Consider the following 12891-nt stretch of genomic DNA (forward strand, 5'->3'; position numbering starts at 1 on the left):
TGTAACGCTACATTACGACCAACCACAGGACAGAATAAATATCCTGCCGCTGAATATGGGCCAATGGGAGGATAGTAAATTGCCGGGTTCCCCTGAGGGCAACCCTTCATTGTAGTGAAAAGAGTGAATGTTTGTGTCCGATTAACGCGGCTTGCGTGTAACGGTGAGCCGTCGTGCGGAGCACGGTTTGTGTTGCTATCCACATGGTTTCAACGCTATCCTTTTAGATCAGAGGGGGAAATTTGACAAGAGGTAAGGAGGTAGGAAACTTAATTGGGGGAAATGGAAGAAAGGGGATTTTAAGATGACACTAAGAGGGGGAATATTGTGTGTGTGTGTTGGAATTGGCGATCCTAAGTTGGCACGCGCCGAAGTTCCACTTGGAATGGGTCCATACTCATCTAAACTTTTAGCCAACAAACTCATTGGACAAGAGAGAGAGAGAGATATATCCCCCACCCCTCCCCCCTCTTTTTTAGCTAAATCACACACACACATACATTGATATCTAAAAGCTGATATTCCCGTCATTATACAAGGAGCTTTGGCACAGCCAATACCATTGCATACACACACACGCACACACACACACTCAAATATTGTCCATTCGCAGCCAACACTTGAAGTTATTGTCATCAGGTCGTGCCAAAAAAATAAGAATTTCAACTGAAAAAGACTTTGGAAAGGAGAATAGAAGAAATCATTGGCCAAGACTGATACGTGTTGGATGGAAACCCCCTCAGACATTTTATAACTTTTTGGCTTCAACAATTTTGTTCTTGGCTACATCGTTGATGCGTTTGGATAATGTGATTTATTAAAAAAAAACATTTGATAATTAAATCAATTTATTAGAACTTAATTTTGTGAAATAATGACAACTTTTAAAAATTAACTTTGTGTGTGTTTTTGAGAGAAAAGAAGTGATCTGGTGATCTTTACTTCAGGATCTGTAGGGATCCTCTGGACCTGTTTGTGATCCCGGTTAGTCCCCCCCGTTTCGGGAGGGCACCCTATCTGTCAAGATCGCGGGTTGGGGCAGTTACCACTCCCACCCTGGGGTGTCGGTTCAACATCCTGGTATAGGAAAGTTTACAACATTTTATTTCTTTAAAAAAAACTTTATTTCTTTAATGGCGAACAAAATCAAATATTTAACAATCCATTATTAAAAGCATTAAAGATTTTGGATCATGTTACTTGTCGATGCAGCGCTTATCACATGTTACTTGTAGATGTAGCAAACTCATACATGTTACTTGTAGATGCAGCAATATCCCCCCTGCATTCCCTATAGAGATACTAATAAAAAAGTGTAGAGATAATAAAAAAGTGGGAGGAGTTTTTCTGGTTTAATTTGGTTGGAATAGAAGGGAGGGAGGGGGTTGTACATAAAATTGCCCTTAGTTATGTTTTCCAGAGGGTGGAGATTTTTTAAATCAAAGGTTTAATTTAGAAATTGGTGGAAATTTCTCAGGAGAAAAAGAGTGGGAGGAGTTTTCCTTGTATAATTTGGTTCAAGATGAAGGAAGCTGTTTGGGGGTTTGAAGTTCTTTAGAAATGACTAAAAAGCTTATTTTCAATAAAAAATATAACTAACATTGTCTGCCTATCTCCTTTTTTTTATCTCCCTTTAACATGTTACTTGTAAGTGCAGCAAAGTTAAACATGTTACTTGTAAGTGCAGCGCTGCATCGACAAGTAACATGATCCAAGATTTTTGTATAAAGTTTAATTTCAGTAACTACTAAACCGATGGAGTTATCCATTTTAGAGAAGCTTCGCATATGCCCTTTGATGGTTTTAGGCTATTTCATTTTTAGATTTAATTCTTAGATTTGGTTGTAGTCTATATTTCAACCCCCTCCACACCACTTTGAATACAGAGCCCCTAAACGAAGAAAATAAGATTTTAAAGAAAATTTTGAATTGATATCTTATGTTTAGTAATCATATAGTTCTACCTTTGAATTAAAAGATTATATTTCTAAATTTCTATAGCAGAGTGTAGTATTCTTAATTTTTATTAAGTTTTGGTCTTTCAATAACATTATGATATTTATATACAAGCAATTAAATTGTTTATTTTCATTAAGAATGTATAAAAAAAACACCTGTCTAATATAATTTAAAAGTTAAATCTAATTTAAGGAGAAAAAAATGCTCTAAAAAGAAAAGAAAAATCGACGAAAAGGGAAGGGAAATTTTTGACATCTCCATAGGAAGGAAATGATATTTTGGATCATGACTAATATACGAAAAAGGTCTTTTCAATAACTTTTTAAAACTGCGTACATGTATATAATAAAATGACCCCTCAAAATCAGCTTTAATTACAAAATATATCTTTTATAAATCATTTGTTGGTTAAAAATCAGTCCAAGTCTTTTTGGGTCCTGGGTATTCCAAATTTTAAGGCAGTTACTAATAAAGTGCAAACTGGCTTTAAAGTTATCGAGCAAAAAAACCTCACTCGTAATACCGACTTGATCCGTGATATTTTAAAACTGAATGGTATGAAAAGCCGAAGCAATTAACTTCAATTTTATCCTCATTGCGCTTGATAATTACATTTGTATACTTGTTTTACAAATTGAAGATCAACAATGAAACAAACGTTGGGCTAGAAAATGACTTTTTAAAAACAGATATTCAATAAAAGTGGTTATTAGTAACATAGTTTCGACATACTGTTATAGGGCTACCTACTATAACTTATATTTATGTTGATATCTTTATTATGAAAAAAAAAGTCTTATTGGGATATATCATCAACAGGAAGTGTTTTGATTAAAGGAAATACAATTTATGAAAATCATTTAAAAGGCATATTTCTTTAAAAATTTTGAGATCTTAGCAGTTTTTTGCCTCATCCCATGATTTTCTTATGGAAAAAATGTTAATTTCGTGCTGAGATCTATATTTAGTTTATATTTAGTGTAAATCAGTCAACAGTGAACAATTATTATAACATTAAACAAAAGAAATTACTTTACATCAAGATTTTTACCAACAGCGTACCTTCTCTACGGGCGTTTTGACGGTATTTTGATCATCCCTATACCGCTTATACACATTCGATTCGTCTTAGTTTTATCGTCCCCTTTATGGAAAGAAGTATTTTTGAAATTATCCTCTTGTAAGTTTTTTTTTGTCTGATCTTAAGATTTCGATGCCTCATGAACGGATTGAGTTCTCTTTTTTAGGGAAGCTTCACTTAGGTCCCAGGGTGGCTATGCCAGCAAAATCAGGGAAAAAAACCTTCATTTAAGAAAGACTGACATACAGAAGAACATGAACTACTAAATAGTAGGTTTGTTGCTAAAGATAAATGTTAATTTGTAATTGCTGTGCTTCTATTGTACATAATTGTCCAAGTTACTAAATAATTATTTTAATTTATGTTTTGTCATGTATAATTTTAGGACATTATGTTATTTCTGAAACGGATTTTTCACTTTTACCATTTCTTCGAGAACTTAGAGTCTTTAGAGATTACTCAAAAGTTGAATGAAAGCTTTTCAAGATGTATGCCCTTAGGAGCTTGATTGAAATATATAGCATCTACTATCTAGCTAGAATAACTAGTGTGTTTTCTGCAAAATTAATGGTGGGCATTCCCTTCTGCATTTATTCATATTCGCTAAAATTTACTATTGTAAATTAATAAAAAGGGATGTTTAATTATGAGACAAAGCCCAAATTGTGTTAAAATTGTGTCAAAAATGATCCATGTGACGTATAAAAATGAGGTATTATTTATCTCTTTTTTTAGAGGTTTTCTTTCCTACTTCTCCTCTCATCTCCCTCATTTTATTACGTCACATGGATCATTTTTGACACAATTTTAACGCAATTGGCAATTATGAGATTACAGCAAATATGATGAAAATTTGTTCAATTGTACAATAATGCGATTTTGATGTATTGGTCATGTGATACATGTGCAGAATTGTATGCACGCAAAAATTATTATTATCATTTTCAAAATCGGTAGGAATCTTGAAATCTGGCGGATTTTATAATAAAGGTAATTTGGAAAAGGAAAAAAAGGAAAATCATGATATATATGTACCGTTATACTGAAAAATAGGACATGAGTAGCAAATACAATAAGAAAAAGAAAACAGTAAAGTATAATTCAGTAAAATATAGTTACTAACTAATAATTAATTAATGGTAGATTTCTAATTTTGGGCAGGTATTTTCCATAAAAAAAATAACATAAGTTAAAAATAATTGTCTTTTAGTTATTGTAGAACCGACTTACCCTAATAATACAGTAGCTTAGATTCTTATGTTTTAAATTTTTTTTTCTCTCATGATTTTAATCCTTTCTAGCCTTGGTATAATACCACAATTTAAAAAGAAAAAAGATTGTATCGAGTTTCATGGTATGACTTGCAATATCAATGTAGCATTTTCAAGTAGCACTTTGTTTTGCCAGTAATTCAGGGAAAGGTTTATGGATAATAATTTAACATACAGAAACCATTTTTACCAATCGAGTAAAAGACCAAAATATTGTTCTTGCAAAAATTGAGGAATTTTAAATCCAGTTTACATTGTAATATCAACCCAAAGCAAAATGCTTTTGATTTTAATTCAGTTTAATATAGTTTTAAAAATATTTTATATTATTGTTTTTGAACCTTGAAAAATATCAAGATATCTTTTTTTTAAACAATCAAAAATCTAAGAAACTAATAGCAGCACACTTTGAATATTAACTTACTTTTTCTCTAGAAATAAAATTATTTACTGAAAAAAAAGACTTTTTTCATTATTATGTTAAATTTACATATTTTCCCTACATATTTAACACTTATTTAGATACTTTATAATTAGGAACTTCCCATCCAACCCTTTAATTCATCTAGTCTGATTTTTTGTCTGTCCCCATGAAAATCAAAGACATGAAATCCTGTTTTAGATAATAACTGTGACATTATATTATTAAATCTGTGAAAGGACATATTTAAATTTGTGTTTCTATAAAATATAATTTTTTAAAGTAAAAGAACTACGCATTTAGCCTCTAGGGACATCTCAAAGAGGAGATAACCCCATTATTGATCAGTTTTTGGGAGGGTGTAATATTTTCCGGTGGATAGGAACCAGTTCTCATCCATACGAAAAAACTATGTCTAGCATCGTATTATATCCAGCTTTCTACGAATATAAAAATGTACAATCATAAGATTAAAACCAGTTTTTTAGCCGGTGCCTTCGGCACCTCGTGGCTAAAAAACTAGTTTTAATCTTACAATTGTACATTCTATATCCGCGGAAAGCCGTTTGTAATACGATGCGAGAAATAACTATTATAGTCAAACTAGCTTGTTTAAGGATTATATTTGGTAAGATTAGTTTAAACATCAATAGCTAAGATTTAATATCATATTTTTAAGCCATTCTTTTGTGCAATTTTTGTTGTTGTATTATTAAAATAACTTTGTTTCTCCCCTGGACCCAAATGGAGCCATATGAATATGATAATAATTAGCCTAAAATAATTATAGTCCAGCAGGGTTTGTCAAGCTCTAGTTACTACACCAGACAAGTTTACAACCAAAATCGGAAATAAATAAGAATGAAAACATCCATTAATGCGAAGCTTAACAGATCAGATAGTTTAGACAAAATAAAACATATTAATCAGTTGTAAAAATAAAATTGATAAAGAAGTTTGATAATTACATAAATATTTCAATTGCGACTAAACGTTACAAGATTCACGATTTCAAATTAAAGTTATTGGTATTATCAATTAATAAAAGATATTCATACAAGGCTTAAAAACGATAAGACAATTCTAACATATCTATATTAAAGATTAAAATTGTATATCCGTTACATACGGATAAACTCTAAATGTAAAAATGTTTGCTTTTACACATCGGAAATAAAAAGATTGATTATTGAACAAAGGAAATTATTAATTAATCTCTGAGTTCAATTTTTTAATAACGTAGTTTTTTTTAACAATTATTTATAAATTTTAATGAATAAATGTTCTGAAATATTCAATTTTAGCTGGTACTATTTTCAATAGATTGGCATTTAATTGTAGGAATTTGTATAGAGTTATAAAGTCGTCAAAAAAAATAGAACTAATGTTGTACACTGAAACAGGAATGAAATTTCACGAAGGTGGAGGCAGCATGATGGGTTACCCAGGCCACAACCTGATGGATATGTACCCAGGACCAGCCATCAACACCATGGACTGGAAGAACACTAGTCAGGTAAACTTTCAACTTTTTTGTCAGTCAAAACTTCATATTTGATTTGCATGATTTTTTGACCGATATAAAAAATTTTCATTCATTTACTTGTAACTTAAATATTTTTTTTTAAAGTTTAATAATTTTGTTAAAAATTATATCATTGTTTTTTCTACATTTGTCATATTTCTTTGCAATAATCAAGAATTGCAAAACCAAAAATCTCATGAATAGACACAATTTGATCCTAAAAAGCTCACAAATTCACATTTTTTCCACCCAAAGCGATATTCATAAGTAGTTCAAAATGTATCAAAATTTTAAAATTTGCGGCGGCACTTTTAACTCTTTAATTTCAACCGTTCTTTCCTAATTCATCCATTGTAAAATGTTTGAAAATAGAGCATTAAAAAATGGGAAAAATTGCAAATTTGAAAATGCAATGTATTGACCCGAAGGAGGTTTTTTTTTATGCAGCAAAATCTACCAAAATTTGAACAATTAGCCCCCAAAAATTTCTCCTAGACTTGCCAAAAAATGTTGAAAGCGCTAAAGATGTCATCAAAGAGTCTTAAAATGCCTCTTAACATGCAAAGATCTATTTTTAGTAGCGTAGCTACTACATAATGTGCAGGTCTGTCTAGCAAAACTGAAAAAAAGTTTGGAGTGTTTACTAACTTATTAGACTTTGCATTTATAACTTTGATTTCTAACAAATAACATTTATGATTTTTTAAATTTTGATATGGTACATAACGGTAGGATAATTGCAAATTAAGAGCATTTTGCCGCTAATTCTTTGCTCTTTATATATAAATTCAAGAACGTCCAAGCTTTTTCATTTTGGAAGGGGGGTGGTATATAAAATTTCTGGGGGTTCCGTATAGGGGGTTAGGCGCCTCTTAACCCCCCCCAACCCCCCACCCTTAATAAATTCATATATTTTTGTTTAATTACATCCAATTTGATACATTATAAATGTTCCTACAACCATTTAGAAAGCAAATATATGTTGTATGTTTGAAGGTGGGGTAATGATTCAAATTTTGTTGGCATGAAAAAATAATCATATTATGTAAACTTTAAGTCTGGCTGTTCTGCCATAAAGCATTCACAGTGGCTTGCCAGTGGCTAAAAGTATATAATTATTTTAAAGAATTAATAAGTATTTTAATATTCAAAACCGCAAATTAACAAACAAGTTTTTTTTACAAAAATGTTGGTTTAATTTTAAATTTTGGGTCTAAAAGTAGCAATTTTTCAACTGAATAAAAAATGCACAAAATTTTGGCCCAATGAAGCATTGTGCAAGTGCAGTGTGGCAGTGTGTACGTGTATAAAATGTTGGTGGCCAAGTAATGGTCGCCCCCTTGCCAACTAGTTCAAATACACCAAATTCTTGAATCATATATGGAGATATACCTGCCAAAGACAAGGATGTGTTTGTTAATAGTTGAACAGGACGGATTGATATAATCAGTATGGACTTGAAAAAAGATAAAATTAAAAAGGACGTCAAAGCTTTTTTATAGGTGGATAAGATAAGGGGTTTCAAAGGTTTGAGTGGGGTGTTAAAATGTATTTTTAAAATTTTTAGGGTGGTAAAATAAGTGGTTTCAATGTTTGAGGGGTGTAATATCCCTTTATCCCCCCCTCTTGGACGTCTATGCTGTCATAAAAAAAAACTAAAGATAATTATAATTAATTTTTGTGGAATAAAACTAGTTCAAAACCGTTCATATATTATTTTTCGTCCACAAAACATTTAGAAATTATTTGATTTACGCCTTAATGGATCTTTGTCTTGATATCTATACCTGTCCTGCAGATATATCTGGCTGCCAGGCTGGCTAACCCTTCCTGTGTGTGTGTGTGTGAGTGTCTGTGTGTGTATGTGTAATATTTAGAAATGCTGCCAATTTAGAGTCTGTATAAAAGGGGTTCCCTATGTTCTAGCCAGCTTTTAATACATTAAACATTCAATTTTAAAGACAGAATGAAATTTTCTTTTATTTAAACTTACTTTCTTATTTGACAAGATTCAAAGCATGCTATTGTGTAATAAAATTCACAAATTTAATATGATTAGTATAAAATTTATTTTTATTAAAGGAAAATAAGATTCATATGTGCTATTCGCTCTGTTTTTCAGAATCAGTTTATTAGATTTAAATTTAAATGAATATTTACATTTAAATGAATTTTAAGATCTTAAAAGTGAAAATAATCTAAAACTGAATATTTGAGTGGGAGGGCCAGGGCCTAGTTTGATCTAATTAGTTCTCTAGTCCCATTTATATTTATACAAGTATTTTTTCAGTTTTAATGAAACGAATAAAAAATATTTTTGATTAGCAAACTTTTAGAAATAATACAAGAATTAAAGTTTTTATCTAAAATGTAATTAGTTATTGCTTTTGTTAACAAAATTCAAACCAAATTTAATTTTCAAAATTGTGATTTTGTTAGATATTTGTTCTCAATGCTCTATAAGGTTGTTAGCATATGAATGCACCTGTCTAATTGTCAAGGCCTTCCCTTTAGATTTACTATTTCTTGTAATTTTGTTGTGATACCATGTATTTGTTTCGTGAGAATTGATTCAGAAGCATGGAAAGATAAGTTTTGGGTGGAACCCATCCTACAAATAGAATTACCCATAAGAAACTGGTAGGACCCAGGGACAAATGTTCTAAAAATTAAAATGATTGGGTACTCTATGATCTTTTTAGGAAATTTTTTTTAGTTGGTTTCATCCTTATAAAAGAATTACTCATAGAAATTTTTAACCATAAAACAAATGTTTTAAAACAAATATTTCTATTATTTTTACAATTTGAATGTAGAATTAAATTGGTTTAAACCATCTTAAATGCAGTCAAATTATTTTTCTGTCATTTTTAAAATTTTTACTTTTATTAAATGTTATATTTAAAATCATGTGTGTATGATGTGAATTATAGATACAAATTAACCATTTAGAGTAATGATATAAATCAATTAAAAAAAACATTCTCCAAATCTGTTTAATAAATCAATTTTATTTGACTCCATTAAAAATCCATTATTTCTAGATTAGATTTAGTTGACATTGTCAGGGACCAAATTAATCAAAATTACATGGGATAAAAAATGTTTAGGGGGGGGGGGGAGAAGTAAAAGAGAAACTGGGATGACAACATCCATAAGTAGCGAAGCACAAAAAACGTTAATCACCAAAAATGAGTTTATAAAAAGGAAAGTAGAAAATCAAGAAATCTTTTCACCTAAATTATAGCACGACCCACAAACCGTTGGATTAACTAAATTATATACTGGATTGGATCAAGGAATTGTCACAAAAAATGACAGACTTCTTACTTCGGATATTTCAAATTATTAAGTAGCTTCTCTACTAAAAAGGAATAACCTTTTTTGCTTGATCTGAATAAACCATAATAAATATCAAGAGACACAAAACAAAAACATTTATCAATCATTATTTCCAAATCTATATTGTGTAATTATTTGAAATCTAGTTTTTTTGTTACTTGGCTAAAATCAAATAAATAAGCTAGACTGACATGTTTCAATAATTTTGAATGATAATATAATTATTCATTTCCACTTGTAATGTGTTTATTTAGATTAATTTGTGCAAAAAATGAAAATTATAGTTATCAGACTGTAATGATTAATTTGCAATTTTAATGAGGAAGTTCTTTTCACTAAGTTTTCATTGCTAACCAAAAAAGTATTCACGCACAAACAAATAAACACAAAACACACACACACACGCAATCCATGGTTTAGTGTGTGTGTGCTTGTGTGTGGGGAGAGAAAATTATACTTTTTCTTTGGAAGGTGATTTGAAACCCGCTGATTTTTTGGCCAATTTCCAAAAAATTTCAACTTTTACTTCTAGGCTCTCCCATCTATATACTTCAAACATCTACAAAAAAAATCAATGCATATACATGAATATTTTGTTTTTTTATCAAGAAATTGAAAGTTATAGGATTATATTTTTATTTCAAATTCAAACATGAAACCAAACAGTTTAAAAACAAGACTCAGAAAATGATTATAACACATTTTGATTTAGTGTGGTGTAATTCAATTGAATAAAAAAGTGTTTAATTGAAGGCGAATCAAATCATTGCTACAAACAACAATAAGAAAACAATTCTATCTATTTTTTATGCGGTTCCTACAAAGAATTGGGTTACATGTTTTTAAGATAAGTTTTAGGGTTACCTAGGTGTTATTTAACTGTAACTTTTGGGTATTTAAGACCCCTTAAACAGCTTGATATAAGGCATGTGCGAGGTATTTAAAGCCATTTAACTTTCATGCCTGAACCAATTTTATATGGACCGCATATTACATTGGTGCTAATAGTGCCGCGCGGCCGAGAGGGATATTACATCCTTTGGACAGGGACAGGAAAACAAAAAATAAAAAAGGATTTAGAAATACAAGGACAATAATCATCTTAAGTAGCACATATTTTTTACTAATTTGTTGTGAATACGACTTTTTTATGTAACGAGTTTAATTAAAAGCTTTTCCAGTTTTAATTTAAAAACTATTTACAAACTTAGAAGATAAAGTCTTAGACGGACAGACAGATGATATTACCCTAATTATATAGTAGCTATGCTACAAAAAATGAAGAAATACATTATTTTAAGTATTTAATAACTTTTTTTCATTTAAAAGAATAGATTTCCAAATCTTTGATTTTACCTCCTTCTAGCTCACTTTATTTATCACTGTGGGCTAGAATTGAATCAAGACAAAAGTAAGTGCCGAGCCCTGGGACCTATGTATGGTGAAAATAGACATAAAACCATGATGATTCCAGGTAAAACCAAAATATTTCAGCGGGGGCTTTTTGAGAAAATTAGATTTGAAAATTTCAAGTTCAATTTTCACCACCTAGGAGTTGCCGCATAATCATGACAAGAAAGGAAAATATTATTTATTTAAAATTTTGAACAACTTTGCTTTTATAAAGTTCTTCATAAAACCACTCCTGAAGGGAGTTAATAAATGGTCATTTTTATCACTTGTTTTGCAAAGGTCACGAAATTTCAGCCTAAAATAAATCATATATATAGAGGTTTTAAGAAGGACTTCATAAAAGCAAAATTGTTCATTATTTAAAATAGATAATATTTGCTTTTCTTGTCATTATTTTTCGGCAACTCCTAGGGGGTGAAAATTGAACTTGAAATTTTTAAATCTAATTTTCTCAAAAAGCCCCCGCTGAAATATTTTGGTTTTACCTGGAATCATCATGGTTTTATGTCTATTTTCACCATACATAGGTCCCAGGGCTCGGCACTTACTTTTGTCTTGATTCAATTCTAGCCCACAGTGTTATACATTAAAAGATGTTCGATCATTACAACCAACTAATTAATTAATTCACAATCAATACTAACTAGTATTACAAAGAAATACATTTAGCTTACATGCTATTAACAATTTCAAAGTACTGTAACGATATGTAAATTATTATATTGCTATATCAATATTTATTCTTAAAAAATAATCAAGTAATTTTGTTTAAACCCCAAAGTACTAAAGACGGCCTCATAATATTTATAAGAATTGATATTTCATACTTTGATAGGACTAGAGCCCGACATACATTACTTCTACTTGAATTGGGTTACATTTAAACTACTGCAAGTAGTTCTGAGTCTGACGATTATGTACAAAACAAATATCCTATAATATTCTTTTCATTTAGTCTATTAAAAGGATTCAAAATGCAGACATATATTTTTTTTTAACTCTTATTTTATACATCTTAATTGGAACTGATGATCCATTTAATAGTGAAACAATTGTCTTCCGTCAATAAAATGTTAAAAATAACCTGTGTTTATATATATAATTATTATAATAAGTTGTAAGTTTTTTCTTCAATAGGATTTTAACTACTGAACTGATTGAGTTTTCCTATATAGGGAAGCTTTACACAGTTCCTTTTATGATTTTATTTATTATTACTTAACCATTTGAATACAGAGCCCTTAGATGCTAGTTTTTAAAAAAATAATAAGCCACAAATACAACTTTTTAGATAAACAAAATGTGTCATAGAGTAAGCGCTGAATGTACCGTGGAATTATAACAATAAAATCAGATGTATATATTTTAATAATAATATGAATAACTTATAGAGTAGCTGCACTACTTAAAAAATCTTTAAGCTGCGTCGTGATAAATGAAAAGTTAGGCTAACATGTTTTAAATTAGATCACATAAGTTTTGAAAGGTATGGATGTGTTTTGGCCCACAACACACGCACAGATAAAGGGCCGACACACTTTATATTAGATTCATATCAAGATACTCGACACTTAATCATTTCAAAATTTATATCCATTCAAAATGATCGCTTTAGATATGTTACACATATTTTAGAACAACAAATTGATAATACTTTATTAAAATGCTTCTCATATTTTAGTATTAAAGCTACTATATAATTTTTACCGTACGTCCGTCTGTCCGTAGTGTGATGAAAAGCAAATTTAATTAAAATTATTTGAGCATCATTAAGTCTATTGTTTTTACTAACTCTATGTTTGTCTTGTTTTAAAACTACTGTATAACCATTTACTTTACTTTCTAGGAGTTGTAGAACTTGCTGACTCTAACTATTTGG

The 12891-nt window shown here is 30.0% G+C and overlaps 1 protein-coding gene across 6 annotated transcripts in view; it reads left to right on the plus strand.

Annotated features, from left to right (window-relative positions):
- Positions 1 to 521: 521 nt before the first annotated feature.
- LOC145313420 (nuclear factor 1 X-type-like) overlaps positions 522 to 12891 on the plus strand; it is a 50092-nt gene continuing 37722 nt past the window's right edge. For 2 of the 6 annotated variants that reach the window (XM_080152824.1, XM_080152858.1), the window contains exons 1-2: positions 522 to 1084; positions 6134 to 6248. In XM_080152824.1, the coding sequence (XP_080008950.1) occupies positions 6138 to 6248 (111 nt within the window). In that variant the 5' untranslated portion in view covers positions 522 to 1084; positions 6134 to 6137. The remainder of the gene's footprint in view (positions 1085 to 6133; positions 6249 to 12891) is intronic. The other 4 variants (XM_080152843.1, XM_080152866.1, XM_080152835.1 and 1 more) reach the window with 3 other exon arrangements.

This window comes from Acartia tonsa, chromosome 1, assembly GCF_053477335.1.
Source record: "Acartia tonsa isolate MP-2025a chromosome 1, ASM5347733v1, whole genome shotgun sequence".
In the NCBI taxonomy this organism is placed as follows: Eukaryota; Metazoa; Arthropoda; class Copepoda; order Calanoida; family Acartiidae; genus Acartia; species Acartia tonsa.